Source organism: Arabidopsis thaliana, chromosome 2 (genome assembly GCF_000001735.4).
Source record: "Arabidopsis thaliana chromosome 2, partial sequence".
NCBI lineage: Eukaryota > Viridiplantae > Streptophyta > Magnoliopsida > Brassicales > Brassicaceae > Arabidopsis > Arabidopsis thaliana.
This window is the reverse complement of record NC_003071.7, coordinates 9,256,099-9,273,628: the sequence shown is the minus strand read 5'-3', so window position 1 is coordinate 9,273,628 and position 17,530 is coordinate 9,256,099. Positions and strand designations below refer to the sequence as shown.

General features: G+C 35.4%; 6 protein-coding genes, 2 long non-coding RNA genes and 3 other non-coding genes across 19 annotated transcripts; 6 read left to right on the top strand and 5 right to left on the bottom strand.

Annotated features, from left to right (window-relative positions):
• Positions 1-184: 184 nt before the first annotated feature.
• EMB2219 (Mitochondrial transcription termination factor family protein) lies at positions 185-2,845 on the bottom strand. 3 transcript variants are annotated; one of them, NM_127741.4, is made up of 6 exons: positions 2,088-2,845; positions 1,548-1,956; positions 1,254-1,469; positions 1,057-1,164; positions 656-930; positions 185-583 (listed from the first exon to the last, which is right to left on the bottom strand). In NM_127741.4, exons 1-6 carry the CDS (start codon positions 2,741-2,743, stop codon positions 322-324), a joined length of 1,926 nt encoding a protein of 641 aa, NP_179763.3. In that variant the 5' UTR covers positions 2,744-2,845; the 3' UTR covers positions 185-321. The 3 variants fall into 3 exon arrangements, with proteins under 3 accessions (NP_179763.3, NP_001323714.1, NP_001323715.1); NM_001335773.1 differs by having other exon boundaries at positions 211-563; positions 2,088-2,785; NM_001335772.1 differs by having other exon boundaries at positions 185-930.
• Positions 2,846-2,894: 49 nt separating this feature from the next.
• Positions 2,895-2,966, top strand: AT2G21700. The gene has a single exon. It is a non-coding gene; the product is annotated as a tRNA-Gln (tRNA).
• A 65-nt stretch (positions 2,967-3,031) lies between these two features.
• On the top strand, positions 3,032-3,515 carry AT2G21690 (RNA-binding (RRM/RBD/RNP motifs) family protein; the record flags this gene model as incomplete). Its single annotated transcript, NM_127740.1, has 2 exons — positions 3,032-3,142; positions 3,273-3,515. The coding sequence occupies 2 exons, from the start codon at positions 3,032-3,034 to the stop codon at positions 3,513-3,515; spliced, it is 354 nt and encodes a 117-aa protein (NP_179762.1).
• Positions 3,516-4,609: 1,094 nt separating this feature from the next.
• Positions 4,610-5,899, bottom strand: AT2G21680 (Galactose oxidase/kelch repeat superfamily protein; the record flags this gene model as incomplete). Its single annotated transcript, NM_127739.4, has 1 exon — positions 4,610-5,899. The coding sequence occupies one exon, from the start codon at positions 5,897-5,899 to the stop codon at positions 4,610-4,612; it is 1,290 nt and encodes a 429-aa protein (NP_179761.4).
• An 840-nt stretch (positions 5,900-6,739) lies between these two features.
• On the top strand, positions 6,740-6,820 carry AT2G21670. The gene has a single exon. It is a non-coding gene; the product is annotated as a tRNA-Leu (tRNA).
• Positions 6,821-7,071: 251 nt separating this feature from the next.
• Positions 7,072-8,545, top strand: GRP7 (cold, circadian rhythm, and rna binding 2). 2 transcript variants are annotated; one of them, NM_179686.2, is made up of 3 exons: positions 7,236-7,426; positions 7,736-7,913; positions 7,965-8,380. In NM_179686.2, the coding sequence occupies exons 1-3, from the start codon at positions 7,313-7,315 to the stop codon at positions 8,150-8,152; spliced, it is 480 nt and encodes a 159-aa protein (NP_850017.1). In that variant the 5' UTR covers positions 7,236-7,312; the 3' UTR covers positions 8,153-8,380. The 2 variants fall into 2 exon arrangements, with proteins under 2 accessions (NP_179760.1, NP_850017.1); NM_127738.5 differs by having other exon boundaries at positions 7,072-7,426; positions 7,736-8,545.
• Positions 8,546-9,530: 985 nt separating this feature from the next.
• AT2G21655 (ECA1 gametogenesis family protein (DUF784)) lies at positions 9,531-10,092 on the bottom strand. Its single transcript, NM_127737.1, has one exon. The coding sequence runs from the start codon at positions 10,043-10,045 to the stop codon at positions 9,575-9,577; it is 471 nt and encodes a 156-aa protein (NP_565516.1). The 5' UTR covers positions 10,046-10,092; the 3' UTR covers positions 9,531-9,574.
• Positions 10,093-12,931: 2,839 nt separating this feature from the next.
• On the bottom strand, positions 12,932-14,118 carry MEE3 (Homeodomain-like superfamily protein). Its single transcript, NM_127736.4, has 2 exons — positions 13,695-14,118; positions 12,932-13,234 (listed from the first exon to the last, which is right to left on the bottom strand). Exons 1-2 carry the CDS (start codon positions 13,973-13,975, stop codon positions 13,210-13,212), a joined length of 306 nt encoding a protein of 101 aa, NP_179759.1. The 5' UTR covers positions 13,976-14,118; the 3' UTR covers positions 12,932-13,209.
• Positions 14,119-14,686: 568 nt separating this feature from the next.
• On the top strand, positions 14,687-14,913 carry AT2G07445. Its single transcript, NR_140218.1, has one exon. It is a non-coding gene; the product is annotated as an other RNA (long non-coding RNA).
• Positions 14,914-15,361: 448 nt separating this feature from the next.
• AT2G00720 lies at positions 15,362-16,924 on the top strand. Of its 6 annotated transcripts, NR_143667.1 has the most exons (4): positions 15,384-15,469; positions 15,770-15,967; positions 16,164-16,229; positions 16,339-16,924. It is a non-coding gene; the product is annotated as an uncharacterized misc_RNA (transcript). The 6 variants fall into 6 exon arrangements; NR_143672.1 differs by having other exon boundaries at positions 15,362-15,469; positions 15,770-16,021; positions 16,164-16,742; NR_143670.1 differs by having other exon boundaries at positions 15,413-15,469; positions 16,164-16,864.
• AT2G07435 lies at positions 16,214-16,533 on the bottom strand. Its single transcript, NR_140217.1, has one exon. It is a non-coding gene; the product is annotated as an other RNA (long non-coding RNA).
• Positions 16,925-17,530: the final 606 nt, after the last annotated feature.

Genomic DNA, 17,530 nt, shown 5'->3' with positions numbered 1-17,530 from the left:
TCGCTATAGATTAAAAAAGTCCCAATACTCTCTAATCTATCAATTATACACTCACTTCTGGTTAACCCTAAACCGACTCTCTCTTTATTTGAAATATATACGGCGGAGTTGAGAGAATCAAGAGCACCGGAAGAGAAAAGATGGCGGAGGAGGCGATTGAGCGTTTGGTTTCACAAACTGTAAAAGTGCTTTTTCGAATTCTTAGGACATGAAAGAACAAGTATTCTCATTTTAGTATTTATAAATATAGACTCATTCACACATTCGTTCGTTTATAATTGTGTTAAACTGTACAGAACTATTCATTATGCTAAATCCTCTTCATTCTGTCAAATCCTCTTCTTCTTCCGCTTCGTCTGAGAAAGCAATCTCCTGATCGGAGATGTTCTCATCCGACGGTTGAGAATCCTCAGAGTCGAGGCCAGCTTCGAATCTCTCTCTTCTCTCCACTTTATCTCTCACTCTCCTCTCAAACTCTTCATCCGTACAAGCCAACATGTATCTGAGCTTGAAGTTAACTCTGTTCTCAACCATAATGGTGTGCCTTGGGATTATCCGACGCTCTAGTGAGTAGCTAAAAAATCTGTTACAAGTGCCATGGTTCTCAAAAGCTACACTTTGAAGGGATTATTTTTATCAATTCTTTTTCTGGTACCTGGGAAACTCTATGAGATCTTGAAGCGGACGGATCATTGTTCTTCGCAAGTAACGGTATTTTGGGCGCAGATTATCAACGTTATACCGAAGCAGCATCGGGAAATCAGCAATCATTTCGCCTAGTTGATAAAATCGAATTCCCAATGATATATAGTATCTCATGTTGGGTTCTAGCTTCGTCCCTATGCTGCATCCAAGGAGAGCTGGATCCATTGCTATAACTTTACCGATATCCTTTTGGGTTACTCCGGCTCTGGTTAAGAGAAAAATCACCTGTACAACCACAACTTGTACAATATCAGATGCAGCTTCTGAAATCATCATATGTTATGAGTAACAACACTAACATAACAACATTCGATGGAACATCTTTGTTTCATAGAGGAAGTAATTACTAACCACAGGTCGGATTTTCTTGTAGAGGCTATTTGTAAGTAAAGAAGGAAACTTTACTAACATGTTTCCAATGGCTTCATTAGGGATACCCATCTCCTGCAAAAATCTTACCTTTAAAAACACAAGAGAGAAGCTGAGTTAATGGAATCTGCTGTGTGTATGGTATAGGGAGTTCATACGTTATAACGAAGTTCAACTACCTTTGGGGCGATCGTCTTCTCCAAATCAATGCAGTAAAGAATTGGTTTCACGACAAGGATTCTTTTCATTCCTTCTTTGGGGATTCCAAGGTAGTAGAAATATTTGACTAGAGGCTTCCATCTTTCTTCAATACTGCATCCCATTAGGTGTGGCTTGTAGGCTAATAGTCTCCCAACTTCTTCTGTGCTAAGGCCAAACTCTTTCAGGTAATTGATCTGGTTTAATACAAGCAACACAATTATGAACTTAAACGACAATCTTAACGCTGGAGTATTAAAAAGAGCTTTCAGTACCTTTTTCTCCATCACTTGGAATGAGAAGAAGCCAATTATCTTTGGATAATCATAGACCATAGTGCCAAAGTCATTCTGATTCATACCCATTTTCAAGAAGAAATCAACACGGCTTTTCACTTCTTCCATGCTGAAAGACAGCAACTCAGGACATCTTCCAACCACATAACCCATCCAATCCCTCCTCACACCATTGCTCTCTAGATACTCAACAATTTCGTTTAGTTCCTCACGGTTACGTTGCAATATATTATCCCCAGATCTCAAGAACGCAACTGCAATGAATTCACCCTTCACATGAATGCTCTTCAGCCACTCGATCATGATCCTTATGGAGTCGAGATTTCCTTTTGACATGCATATGATCTTCGCTATTCTATTATATGACAACTCATGGTGCTTCAACCACCTGCACAATTCAGAAACATAGTTAAAAATATTCTACTACTTCTTTGAACTTGTTTCTAAGAGACATATTATCGAACAACTTATGTGCACTAATATACACAAACCCAGAAGCACAAAAAAATGGAGCTTGACCTTACAAGAGGAACGAAATTGGAGTCTTCAATAACCGTCCTAGCGCGAAGATTGAATCTAGACTCTGAAAATTCCGGCAACCGTTTCAACGCCGCAGCTTGAATCATAACATGATCAACGAAATCACCCAAACGATCAGTGACATTAGTCGCATACGTAATCCCAAATCTACCTTTCCTAACCAAAGACTCTTTGATAATCTCTTTCGTCACTTTCCTTCTAATCTCAAGCGCTTTAACTATCATCTCCCTCTCACTCTCTCCATCATCATCACCATCAGAGCCGAGAAAATTACGAAGCGAAGGAAGAGAAGAAGCAATATCAGCATCAGAAGCAGATTGAGCGTAGATTGAACCAGGAAATTGTGGAGTTCTTCTAGTTACAAGAGAGAGCTCAAGTAGCTTGGATCGGTTTTCACCGTCTAAATCTCGCCGCGGAGGAGGAGGAGGAGGAACAAAGGTTTCTTGAGATTCGTTAGGGTTTTTGTTGAGCTTTAGGTCTCGATTATGGCGGATGTATAGAGAAATGGATCTAGCATTGTGGCGGCGACGGATTACTGTATCTTGTGAATCGTCGGCGTTGTCTTGACGGCGGAGAGATGAGGAGATGAAGGAAAACGTTGAGGTGTAGTAGCTAACGTTGCAGTGGAGAAGCATTAGAGCAACGTTGTCGGAGAGAATTGAGAGAGATGGTTTTACAGTGAACGGAGAAAGTAGTAAAATGGAAAAGAGATAGAGCAAAGCAACGGCTCGGAGAAGATGAAATAAAACAAGTATAAATAAATAATAAGTTAGATACGTATCAATTGGTTCTATGGTCTAGCGGTTAGGACATTGGACTCTGAATCCAGTAACCCGAGTTCAATTCTCGGTAGAACCTATATTTTTGCATTTTTTGGGCTCGGTAGAACCTATACTTTATCTTTGATATATCTCTTTCAAACAATGGCTACAAATGTTGAATACACTTGCTTTGTTCGTGGTCTTGATCAGGACACCGATGAAAAAGATCTTACGGATATATTTTCAAAGTTTGGCAACGTGATCGATTCTAAAGTCCGTTATCTATACATGACCTTAAGAATTGAGATTGATCTATGAATATCCTTTCACGTTTTTGGTATCAACTTTTTTATTGTTGGAGTTCTTACTGATTTGTTTTGATTTTTCTATGTTTTTTTCACAGATCATTTACGATCGTGACACTGGAAAGTCAAGAAGATTCGGATTTGTTACTTTCGAGGAGGAAAAATCTATGACAGATGCCATTATGATTATGGACGTGGAAGAGTCTCGAAGTAAATGTGTTAATGTTGGATCCATCACTGTGGAAGTAGCTAGGCAACGGCGCAAAAACAGGTCTGCTGAATTTGCACTAGAGTTAGTTAGGTTGATAAACGAAAAGCAGAAGAAGATGGCTGGATTATAAGAGGTTTTAATATGAGAATAATAAAATGTTATGTAATCGCTATCGGTAATGTTATGAAAATGATCTTGAGAGGGTTATTCTCTGGATTTGTGGACATTATCGATTGCAAGATCCGCAATGTTTTGCTTGATTCAGATTTCTTTGGTTAATCTTTCTTACACTTGCAATAATTACTTGAATTACATATTCAAAAGTAAACAGAAAGAACGTGACACCTTGTTACTGTAAGTAAACTGTTTAATTCCTCTTCAACATGTCTAATTCTAAAGATACTTTTCTATGAAAGCTAATTTTATTTTGTTTAAATGTCTGAAAATCTGAAATCTTCATCATCAAAAGTACTTTTACTAAAAGCATACTCATCACTGAAGCATACCTGAATTCTGCAAAGAGTAACAGTTCGACAACGCTTAAAATTCACTGTCCAAAAACCACTAACTGGATGTTCGCCGGAAACCTTGTAAACCCTCAAGAGTTTCCAATACTTGTCCTTTTGATCATACACGATTATTGAACTATATACCTTTGAGTCATCAAGATTAACAGAAAAAAACAACTTCTCAACCCCTGAAGATTATTGAACACATGCTTAACTAAATTACGCATGTGTTCTTCTTTTTTCTTCATATATCCTCTGTTTCTTGTGTTCTGTTTTAAGTCTTGCGCTTTCAATATTTGTGGTTACTTGCGGAGGAATTATATATCTAAAAGCAGACAGAAATAACTTGAGACCAAGTTAAATATGGCTAGCTAAAGATACATTTCAACAAATTTAGTAAGAACATTTCATTAAGGTCAAAAACAATGGCCTAACCTTTTTTACAGCTTAAGAGTTGTACAGAAGACTAATTCTATAAGAGTATTTTATTATCAATTCACATTGTGCAAAAAGGTTACTCTTGAGGCTTCAGATAACAGCTTCTTCTTAGCCACTCTGCTTGATCTTAGTAGATGTAATATATATCCTTCACCTGCAAGTTTCATTAAAACCTAACTAAGTCTTGAAACTAGAGACAATTTATAAACATCTGAATTCATCAACAACAGTACTTAAAGAAGCATACCCTGCATGAAACCATCCCATATGTATCATATCAAACCGTAACAGTTCCACAAATGTCAACAGAAGTCGTCTTTGCTGGTGTAAGCACAACCGCCACTGATTCGACCTTCCCCCAAAATGTACCATCTTCCTTTCTTTCCCAAGCAATCTCTATGCACCAAATCTCTCTTTTCCTACAGTCATACCGCCTAAGCCGGTGCACATCAGCGCTCAAAATCACCAACTTCCCGCCAAAATTAGCCATTTTATATCCATCCACAAAGAGACCATTAGCTGGAAAACCTTGTAAACCTTGCAAGTAAAACCAAGTCTTCTTCTCTGGATCATATATTTTTATTGGCCATCCAAGGAAATACACTGATGTATTGATGCAAAACAGCAAATTATCAACCACACAAGACGAATCATTCCAAGAAGCACTCAACGGTCCATGAGTCCAAGACTCCCATTTACTTTCCTTAGGATCATAAATATGAATATTGCGAGTAAGATCCAAACAGTAAATCTTCTCCTTCATCACCGCATATGTCAGAAACTCTCCTCTTCCAAACGCTTCAGGGTACGGACCTGGCACAGAACTCCAACTCTGTTTCTTTAAATCGAACACTTCAACCCAATCAGATGTTCGTACCTTACGACCTCCGATCACATAAATCTTTCCGTCAATTACACCCGCGGCTGCGCGACAGCGAGCCATCTTCATACTCGGGAGGGAGCGATACTCGTGAAATCTGCAGTTTATGTGAGTCACATCCGAGATGCGTCGTTCGCCTGCGTGTCCACCTCTTATGGATGTCTCGCCGCGGCGTCCACCGCTTATGGGTTTATTATAGCCTACGCCTACATCTTCTAAAAGTTTCTCGCCGACGCGTCCACCAATGACATAGATATCCGATCCGATAGTGACGACAGTAGATCCCCAAGGCATGGGAGGGAGGGAATCGATTTTGCACAATTTCAACGAAATCGTGTTAGGCAAGTTTCGATAGGGTTTACGATGGAGAATGTACCAGCTAGGGTTTTCAACAGGAGGGAATCCAACGTAGGCGTAAAGAACGTTTTCGGTGTAGCCGAGACGCAAGCGATCATCGTAGAGCTTCGACATGAGACTATGGAAGGATCTGCAGACGAGGGAAAGCGACGGGTGGTGACATCTCCGAACGAGTAGGAAGCAACGTAAGATGAGTTCTTCTGGAATTGGTAGCGACACCTGAACCTTTTCTTTCAATTTCTTGTTTCGATCCTCTTCTTTTTTAGGTTTCTTGATTTGATGATCGCCGCCAGTAGAGCCGTCGTCGGAAGTTTCAGAGATTAAAACCATCACCGTGTGAGTTGGTAGCGAATTAACGGAAAGTCTAAGTCAAGATTTTTTAAAAAGAAATTTATGTGTGAAAAGAAGCCGTTGTGTATATTTATATAATTTAGAAAATGTTTCATCATTTTAATTAAAAAATTAATAATTTGTAGAAGAAAGAAGCATTTTTTATACATAAATCATTTACCTTCTTTACTGTGTTTTTCTTCACTTACTTCATTTTTACTTTTTTACAAAAAAGTGAAAAGTAAATTACGTAATTGGTAACATAAATTCACTTTAAATTTGCATATGTTTTGTTTTCTTCGGAAACTATATCGAAAAGCAAACGGAAAGAACTTCACAAAAAACCCTAGCTAACTAAAGACGCATGTGTTCTTCTTATTCTTCATATATCCTCTGTTTCTTGTGTTCTGTTTTGAGTCTTACATTTTCAATATCTGACTCTGATTACTATATCTAAAAGGGAACATGAAGAACTTGAGACCATGTTAAACTGTACAATGCCTTCAAACATGGCTAACTAAAGATACATTAGATGGCTTTACAGTGTGTAATGCTTATTATCTTTAGGTTTTTTAAATCCCTTGTATTAAGTTATTTACCAAATTATGTTCTTGTACTGCTTATTGGCTTGGTTGTTGTGTGCTTTGTAAACAACACCTTTGGCTTTATTTCATCCTTTGTAAACCTACTGGTCTTTGTTCAGCTCCTCTTGGAAGTGAGTTTGTATGCCTGGAACGGGTTTTAATGGAGTGTTTATCGACAAAAAAAAAATGTAGCTTTTGAAATCACAGAGAGTAGTTTTATATTCAAATTACATGCATGCAACTAAGTAGCAACAAAGTTGATATGGCCGAGTTGGTCTAAGGCGCCAGATTAAGGTTCTGGTCCGAAAGGGCGTGGGTTCAAATCCCACTGTCAACATTCTCTTTTTCTCAAATTAATATTTTTCTGCCTCAATGGTTCAGGCCCAATTATACTAGACTACTATCGCGACTAAAATAGGGACTAGCCGAATTGATCCGGCCCAGTATCAGTTGTGTATCACCACGTTATTTCAAATTTCAAACTAAGGGATAAAGATGTCATTTGACATATGAGATATTTTTTTGCTCCACTGAGATATTTTTCTTTGTCCCAAGATAAAATATCTTTTCTCGCATCGTCGTCTTTCCATTTGCGCATTAAACCAAAAAGTGTCACGTGATATGTCCCCAACCACTACGAATTTTAACTACAGATTTAACCATGGTTAAACCAGAATTCACGTAAACCGACTCTAAACCTAGAAAATATCTAAACCTTGGTTAATATCTCAGCCCCCTTATAAATAACGAGACTTCGTCTACATCGTTCTACACATCTCACTGCTCACTACTCTCACTGTAATCCCTTAGATCTTCTTTTCAAATTTCAATGGCGTCCGGTGATGTTGAGTATCGGTGCTTCGTTGGAGGTCTAGCATGGGCCACTGATGACAGAGCTCTTGAGACTGCCTTCGCTCAATACGGCGACGTTATTGATTCCAAGGTCTGTTACACGCCGAGATCGGACTCCGAGTGATATCGATGATCTCATCCTCGACGGATCTGTTCCGATCTTGTGTTTCTCTGTTACTTGATTCGATTACTCTGTTACTATTCTCGTTCTTTGTTACTACTACTACTACTACTGTTACTTGTATTTTCCCAAATCGGTACGTTCATCTTCCTGCTTCTGTGAGCCCGGAGATCGATCGGATTTTTTTGTATTTTGTATATTTGTTGTAGATCTAAATGCTTTTGTTCAGTTTTGTTGGATTGTTTTGCTGATCTGGTTTTTGTATTATTTGGATAACAGATCATTAACGATCGTGAGACTGGAAGATCAAGGGGATTCGGATTCGTCACCTTCAAGGATGAGAAAGCCATGAAGGATGCGATTGAGGGAATGAACGGACAAGATCTCGATGGCCGTAGCATCACTGTTAACGAGGCTCAGTCACGAGGAAGCGGTGGCGGCGGAGGCCACCGTGGAGGTGGTGGCGGTGGATACCGCAGCGGCGGTGGTGGAGGTTACTCCGGTGGAGGTGGTAGCTACGGAGGTGGCGGCGGTAGACGCGAGGGTGGAGGAGGATACAGCGGCGGCGGCGGCGGTTACTCCTCAAGAGGTGGTGGTGGCGGAAGCTACGGTGGTGGAAGACGTGAGGGAGGAGGAGGATACGGTGGTGGTGAAGGAGGAGGTTACGGAGGAAGCGGTGGTGGTGGAGGATGGTAATTCCTTTAATTAGGTTTGGGATTACCAATGAATGTTCTCTCTCTCGCTTGTTATGCTTCTACTTGGTTTTGTGTGTTCTCTATTTTGTTCTGGTTCTGCTTTAGATTTGATGTAACAGTTCGTGATTAGGTATTTTGGTATCTGGAAACGTAATGTTAAGTCACTTGTCATTCTCTAAATAACAAATTTCTTCGGAGATATTATCTCTGTTGATTGATTCTATCATCTAAATTTCGGAAATGCTAATCGGATACCGGAATGGTGCCTTTGTTACGATTGAGTTACTTACATCACTGATACAACAATGAAGTACTTACTGATTATCTTTATACCATTCACCACACTACCTTTGATATTCAACAATGAAGTAGAAACCTATTTGGTTCATTCGCATCAACAAGAGTACTCTGAAATTACTGATTATTTTCGATTTTAGACTGCTATGGAGATTTCCAACTCAACTTATGCATGTTACAAAAGCTACTATATTTCTGTGATCCAGTTTAAAGTTAACTCATTGAGTCACTGTTGTTGTTCTTCCTTTAGACGAAAATGTATTTAACTCATGAACTTTGTAAACAAAATGAAGCTATTTTAGACCGTGTGTATCCTACTCCCCTTCTTCATAATCATATCGAATGTGTTCCTATTTGGTAATTTCATTTTGGATTTGCTCAAACATATCAAATTTATACTTTGAAAAGAAAAGAATCAACAAACTAAAGTTATTTCATAATATATATTTTACTTATCTCATAATCCAAACATATAATTTATGAAATAACTTTATTTTGTTGATTCTTTTCTTTTCAAAGTATATAATTTACTTATTTCATAATCCAAACAATTATATAGAAACTTTCATAACATGAGTTAATATAAGCCTAACGCTAAATTTATATAGAAACTTTCTTAACATGAGTCAAATTAAGTCTAATGCGAAATTTTACATTCTAATTTAATTTTTAATGATGTTTAACATATTAACATTTGATCAGCATATATGAGTAGATTATCGATTAGAAAGTGATTTCTAACAAAGCCACATATAGCCAAGATATACTCAAACGGAAAATGTATGATTCACAAATGAATAGTGCACGATTAAATTTCATTAGCTCCATATTAGCGAAGATATAGAAAGATAATATACCATGGGTAGGCCACGAAGGCACGAATACACTCTAAGTGTGTTATTTAATCAAAGAAAATATAATGTTAGTGATAATACTGTATTTATATGACCAAAGATTTCTACATCTTGTCAGGCCATTTTGTATCATATGTTTGATAAGTAAAAGCAAATAAAATTGTTGGTATAATTAATGGTTCCATGTTGGCAAAAGAAAAAACTAAATCACATAAAACAAAATCGATTGGAAATAATAGTATTGTTCAAATAATAAAATTAGTTACATTTTTTTAACCAGAATATGGTGAAACAACTCCAATTTCGGTGGAACATCTGTTCCATATCTCATTAGTTTTGGAAAACCTTTTAGAAGTAAAACGCCTGAGTTCATACATTTGAAAAAATAATTTCATATATTCCATGTGACATTCCTTTCCAGCTTTCACTATCCCCAAACAACAATCTCTTGAAGCACTTTTGTTCTGAATAATTTCAGCCATCACTTCTTCTATACATTTATCTGGGACGGCCATCTTTTTACTGCAGTTCATAAGATAATTTATTTGTTTCTTTGAATATTTACTACCAACATTTTCGTTATAATTGTCCGATGTAGGAGATCTTGCCATCATAGCATCAAACTCGTCGTCTGAAATGAGGAGTGGCTTGTCATTATCGCTTTCTTTGCCGAAAGTTGGATGAGAAAACGATAGCAAAACCATGATCAAAGAAAATATCATAAACATTGTTTTATTCTCCATTTTAAAATATTTTGATATTTTATTCTTAATTGATTTTCTTTGTTTTTGTTTTACCAATGAGGATTTATGCGTGTATTTATAGTGTCGAATGTTCATTAACATTATTATTTAGTAACTCTTTAATAGTAAAAATAACATCTTTTTTTATTTATCTCTCACCAACAATATCTTATTAGTTATCAACATAATTTACATCTTTTGACGTTTTATACCCTTATAAATATTATTCTTTAATGCATTTCAATTTATGACTATGAAATAAGTTGAATAAATTTTTTTAAACGTATCGTATATAAAAAACTAGGATTTAAGTCTCTTTATATGTGCATTTTAAGCTTCGATGTAGTAAACTTATTGTTTGTATTCAAATGAATTTGTAAAGAAATTAAAGAAAACAAAAATACTCTTTGTTCCTTTTTAATTGATTTTCCCGAAAAAAAATTGTTTTAAAAAGATTGATTTTTAGGTTTTTTATGGGGAAAAAAGCAAAAAAAAAATCATTTATTTTTAATTTGGCCGTTTAATATCTGTAGTTTTAAATTTAGAATAAAATACCTCACTTATTTTTTGTTATCTTTTAAAACCATCATATTTTTAATTTTGGTAATTTCGAACCTGATACTTAACAGCCGTCAATGAACATAACAGAATTATTTGACAGTGTTAAATTTTAACCTTACGTATTTTAATTATATAATAACAGGTTTACAAAAAAATTTGTTCATATTGTCTTGGTCTAGTGGTAACGAACAGTTTGGGTAATCCCAATTTCTCGGTTCGAGTCCACATCCCATTCCTATTAATTTTTATTTTTTATTTTTCTGATTCACTTCGTCTTCTTCACGGGTTTTTTTTTATCTCTAGTAATTGATTTTATTTTTCAACTCTCATCATTTATGGTTATGGTGATGGAGAGAGATGTGATTGACTGGGGGAAAGACGAAGAAAGAGTTAGGGATTTTGGTTAAATGATATAGATTGATGGGGAAGTGAAGCAATTGAGGGATTTTGAGGAGGAGGAAGTAGCAGCAGGAGATGAAATCGCCATTGAAATATGAGAAAATTTAGGGTTTTTGGTGAATTGAAGGAATCTTTGAGGAGAGTGTGAGATTTGTGTTGGTTTTGTGAAAAAGGTGAGGAGATAAAGGAAAAATTAATTGCAGGGATGGTGAAGAAGATGAAGTGAAAAACAAAAAAATAACTAAATGGGAAAAAGGCGGGGTTCGAACCCGCGAACTGAGGATTATCCTACATTATTGTTACCACCAGACCAAGACAACACGCACGTAATTTTCTGCAAATTCATTGTTTATAAATATCACAACATGTAGGGTTAAAATTTAACGCTGTTAAATGATTCCGTTACGGCCATCAACGCCTGTTAAGTGGTAGGTTCGAAACTACCACAATTTAAAAGACAATGGTTTTAAGAGACAATAAAAAATAAATAAGGTATTTATATTCCAAATTTAAAACTATAGGTATTAAACGGCCAAATTAAAAATAAATGGAGATTTTTTCGGTTTTTTTCCCGTTTTCTATGCACTATTTATTAGTTATTATTGATGAATTTTAAACTTCAAGACAAATAATTAAAAATTATTGGTTTAGAATTCTAGAAAAATGTAACTCACAAAAGTTACTACATTTATAATCAGTTTAAATATTTTTTTTTAATTATCTGTGTGTTTTTATCTAGAAAATCAATTAAAAATGAACAAAGGAGTATGTATCTGTTTTTTTGACAAACAAGTTTTGGTGTACAAAACTATTTTCAAGACTAACAAGTTTTGGTGAATTGGGTTTACATATTTGTGTTTAACAACTCCATCACATACATCAAATTTTGAACATCGTTTAGACTTTACTTGGTCCAACACTTACAGTTCATCTACTCTGGGCGCATAGTTAAAGAATAGATAACGGAAATGCCTCACTAACATCTTTGGAACATTAATTAGAGAAATATCTAACAAAAGATAAGCATGAGACTACTTAAAAAGCCTCACTTTTTTTTTTTTCTTTCAGAAATACTGCAACGCTCAATTCCCAATTCCCCGAACATGGTTTGGATCAGAGAATCACTTCTCAATTCCCCGAACATGGTTTGGACCTCTCTCGTCTTGGTTGATATATTAAAGAGGAAGTTGTTTAGTTACATATTTGGAACAATAGTTAGAAACTTAGAACGTATTATTCAATCATCTTAAACTTAATGTGCTATGTTTGAGAAAAGATCCAAAACAAAGTTTTTTGCCCATTATTACATACTTTTAAAGAAAATAAAATACTGTATTTTACCAAAAAAAAAAAAGAAGAATACGGTGAGAGACATATACATGTATTCGTATACTGTAAGAAGGACACAAATTCGTATCCGCACGGTATATGTGTGTATAATTAGTTAATTGCACGTGACCTATTTTTGGAAGCATCAGATTTCCCGCCCAATTTTAATTATCTACCCAGAAAATAAAAAAAATTGAAATTTGGGGTTTATCTATGAAATTCCCAAATTGAAACTCTCATCGATTTCGCTGGAATTTGAAGATTGCGATCAGAAATTGCAGATTTTTCGAGGTGAGTTCTTCTCGTCCCGTGACATTGTTAGATTCTCCATAAACAGTGATTCACCAATTATCAACACTTGAGTTTAAATATTGAAACAATTCCCCAATTTCGAAGAACCCTAAAAATAGAGATTGGTTAATTGATTCGTTGATTTCGAGACTTCTTCTTGTCCGATTCGCATACTTTGCATTATTGGATGCTCCAATATATAGTTAAGATCAATATTTAATTGATTTATGAATTTGGATTTTTCCATTTTGAAGCAACATTGATTCAGATTGGTTGAGAGATTGATTCGTTGATTTCAAGGTCCGTGAACGAATTACTCGTTTTAAGCATAATTGTAATATATAATTAACATTTAGACATTGGATTTTTCATTACGAAGAACCCTAAATACAGATTTTGGTTAACAAATTCGAGTGTTATTTTTTTTTTGTTGCCTCGAAAAAAAAACCATTTCTTAGGGAAAAACATGAGAAATTGCAAGAAAAAAACATTGATTCGTCAGACATTGAAAAAAACACATCTCTCTGAAGTGATTCTCTTTTATTTTGACGATCATACGTAGTTAGGTTTTGTTGCTTCTTGTCTCACTGCAGCTTCATGCTTCTCATCCTGCAATAAAAAAAAAAAATGTTAAACAGGTTAAAATGTTGTTGGTTCGAGTTTCATGATGATGAGTGGGTTTATTTTTGTTTCTGGAAGTTTCTTAGGGGAAAGATTTGGGAATCGATTAATATTAGATACCATATTGACAAGGAATGATTCTATTTCTAGGCATATTTTTTGTTGTGGGAGCTTTTAGTTTTGGTTCTGATAAAGCCTGAAGAACACTGAGAAGAGAACACTTGGCTGATTTAGAGCCTCTTATAACTCAATATGATAGAAAGTCAAGAGAATCTCTGTAAAGTAACAAGCTTTATGCTGAAACAGACATGCCCTTTATGTTTTCTTGTCATGGTATTGGAATAGAACTTGTCTATAGAAGTATCTTATAGTGGGCTATTATGGATAAACAAAGTTGATTACTTGTTATTAGCATAAATTGTGTCTTATTAGATTGCAACAAATATACCTCTTTTCCTCATCACGCAGCCTGCCTCTGTTGCTGTTTCCTGTAGTAGTCTTGTAGTCAGGGAATGGCACGTGACCATTCTCGATGCTTTCGATGTCACGAACTAGAAGGTCATACTGTCTCTTAGCTTCTTCTGGTGTTTTACCACCAACAGCTCTAGCAACATTGTGCCAACGGTCCGGAGTGTCTTGGTCATAGACTGCTAGAGCACGCTCAAAGGCTTTGTTCTGCTTAACAGTCCATGAGCCAGAGCCATAAGAAGACATTGAGCCTGATGCCATTGTTTAGTAACTAAAGTTGATGATGTTTGGTTTTGTGTAGTAATAAACCTAGAAAAGAAAGAGATTCTGAGGAAATGATATGTTGCACAGATGTCGCAGAGTCCTTGCTCTTTATAAAGAGGTTTTGGTGTGGGGTAGGGCCAGTTGTTAAAAGATATCTTTGCCAAAACAAAGAGAATTTTAAGTCTTTGTCTCTATAGCTAGAAAAGAATATGAGCAAATTTTTTTGTGGAGATCAGTATCAAAGATCCAAACTAATCAACCAAAGATTGCGTTTTTCCATCCATATTTGGCATATGATGCTCCCTAGACACACTTTTCTATAAATGTTATAACTAATATGTTTACTTTTCTTTCCCAATTAGTGGTTATGACGTCATTCTCTAGATTAAGCTTCTTGTCAAAAAGAAACAGTTTAGGTAATAAATAGTTAGGAAAATCTCTCTACCTATGGTACTTAATTCATGGAACAGTCTGGTCTCTAATCAGAGCACAAAGCTCACGTGCTCGCGGAAAATTACAAGTCTTTGGTTGAAAGTTAGGGACAAGTCTCTATTGACAGATGATTTTCATTGACTAATCAGATTTCCTTCTTATCAAAAATCTCAGTGATTTTGAAACATTGTGAGGATTAATTTGTATCCACAAACACAAAGTTGGAGCTTTTCGTGTGTTCACCATAAGTCATATATTCTCTTGTATAAGAAGAATTCTTAAAGAAAAGTGGGGGCAGAGCTTTACCTTGAGATTCTCTGCCATGAAAACCATATCAATTTATCTAGCTGTATTGATGATCTTTCCGTACAATCATCGACATTTTTCTGTGTTTTCTTGTTGTTGAAAAAAATAAACGTCAACATTGTTTACCTACCTTTTTTTTTCCTTGGCTTGTTGGGTCCATCTCCTTGAAGTTAGGCAACTGTGTTTTTCTTGGTCATATATTGTCTAATGTAGATTCTTGGTTGTTAATTTGTTAAATAATCACTTTTCTTGGTGGATATTCAAATTGTTTCTTCTGTTCTTTAGTGTCTGCATTATTGAATATGGGCGGGAACCAAAAGTTGTCGTATTACAAAATACAAACATTAATGTTTCACATGAACACTTTAATTACCTTGTTTGGTAAGAATCCAGGGTTGGGATGGGCAAATAGATTATTGTCATATAACTAAATTAGGTTGCTAAATAATGCACAATAGGACTAATAATATACATACTTGGCAAAAAGACAACATGCATAAATGGTCCACTTGTTGTTTGGTTTTATCTCAGAAAGTGAGCATTTTGTTTCATTCTTTAAAAGATTTGAAGATTTTCTTTTCATGCAACAAAGGTTGTTCATTAATGATCCACTTGTTGTTTGATTTTTAGTTCATAATAAAGTTGACATTTTGATTTAAAGTCTCAAGATTTTCCCTCTCTCGGAAACACAGGTGATTCAAAGTCCCATGGGAGATGGAGGACCATACTCATATCTTATCACTATTGAATCAGGTTTGTTATCAAAAGACCACAAGACTATATAAAGTTATTGTCTACACACTTTTTAAAGTAAAGCTATTTAAGAACCATACTTCTCGGATCTTTCTTGATAATAGTGTTTATCCATTTCACTAAATGTTATTAGTTTTGCTAAGTAAGATGATATTCCTTTACGTGTATAGGTCTTATGATACTTTAATTTGCTCTCTTTCTGGATATATGCCAATATAAGCACTTATATTATTAAGATATTTTTATTCTAGTTATGATAATGGATGGTTCTGTTTCTAAGATGTCATGGTTTGGTTTCAGGGTAGGGGCGGCGAAACTTCTTATCGAGAAGGAAAACTTTAAACAGAGAAAGAATCTTAACAATAATGAGGCCTTGGGGCACAATATATTCCAGAGAGATAATAGATTGCAAGTTGCCAAGAAATTCTGCTAGTAGGCATTGGGGCACTACTGATATTCTCATCGTCACGATGCTTCACAGCGACCTTCTTTGCCTAGGTATTGAAATGGTAAAAAAGGAACACTTTCCCCACATTTAAGTCATAAGTTTAGGTAAATTCTTTAGCTGTGAAAACGATAATCTTGAGTTCATAAGGTCGATTATTTTGTTGTTGAGCAAGATGGTTATTTTTACTTTCTCACTATGAATAGTTGCATCAGTAAACGCTTGAGGGTTTTATTCTGATATCTCCAGGTCTTGAGTGATCATTGCTGAGAATTTACCCGGAGTAGCTTACAAGGAATCTGTATGAAAAGGAAGGTAAAAGAGTAAGCATTTTAATTTGTTACAAAATTACTGTTGATATTTGGAACCCTTATCCCCAAATCTAGCAAGAAACAAAAACTAAGTATTCTGATTCCTCTCCTAGTGGTTGCTCTCCTTTTGCAACTTGGAAAAGAACCCGAACCTGAAGTAATCACTCTATAATGGAAGTTTCTGTAGCTCAAAATGTTTTCGAAGGATTTTCGAGGATAGTGGTGAGATATTATTATCAACAAAAGAATGATCCCTTTACAAAATTGGATTCGGACAAACTTTACGCAAAAGAAGGAAATGGCATATTATCACCAGGAATCCATAAGAGCTAGTCCCATTTGAGGGAAAAAAGTATCCACAGACACAAGCCTGGTCCAAAATCAGCCATAGTAGCAGCCTATAACAGTAGAGTTCTTTTTATTTTCTTGTTTCTCGGAATCTTTGAATAAAGAACTTAGGAAATGGAGAATCTCCATGCTCAGGGGTTTTTATTGGTTGATGAGAGAATATATAAGGAAAAAGATCTTAATCATTTTCTTTTAAGAATTGATCTTAATCTTCTTCTCATCTGACATTGTTACCATAGAACTGTTGTTTTTGTTCTTTTTTTTAAGAGTGATTTTATCAGTAAACTGCCACTGCTTTTGTTGATTTTTGTCTAACATTTGTAGCAATCCAATACATAAAACTGTTTTCTGGAATAAGTATGTTGTTGTTCAACTAGCTCATAATAGCTTGTTCTCTAAAAAGATTGTTTATTTTGGTTCTGTTTTACACCACTTCTGATTGTTTTTGATACTCCTGAGTTGTGTCTGGCTGTTACTAAACAAGATAACTCATTACAATAAGATCTAAGTTGTGGTTGAAAATGAAAATTAGGAAAACAGAGGAAGTGAAGTAACTATGTGTATAAGTAGTTAACTATTTGGGAATATAACAATCATGTGGATGTAAAGTTAATTACATTAGGAAACATAGATGACTCTATATGTAAAAATTTAGTACTTGTCAATGTTTAAGTTAACAACATATGGATATAATCAACTATGTAAACGTATACTTAACTTTACATCCACATAATGTGGTAAATTCTTAAGGGAGGAAGAGTCATGCCATAGTCCGTCTTCCGAGTGAGGATCATAAATGATAGACTCCCATGGAGTCATATTTCTCTTATGTTTGATCCTTCGTAAAGTGTAATTTTTGAATCGTCTTTATCTTTTTTTTTTTTTTTTTTTTTTTGTTTGCTTAGAAAGCTATTGCATCGATTTATGTTAAAACTTAATTAACAGAGATTGGTAATT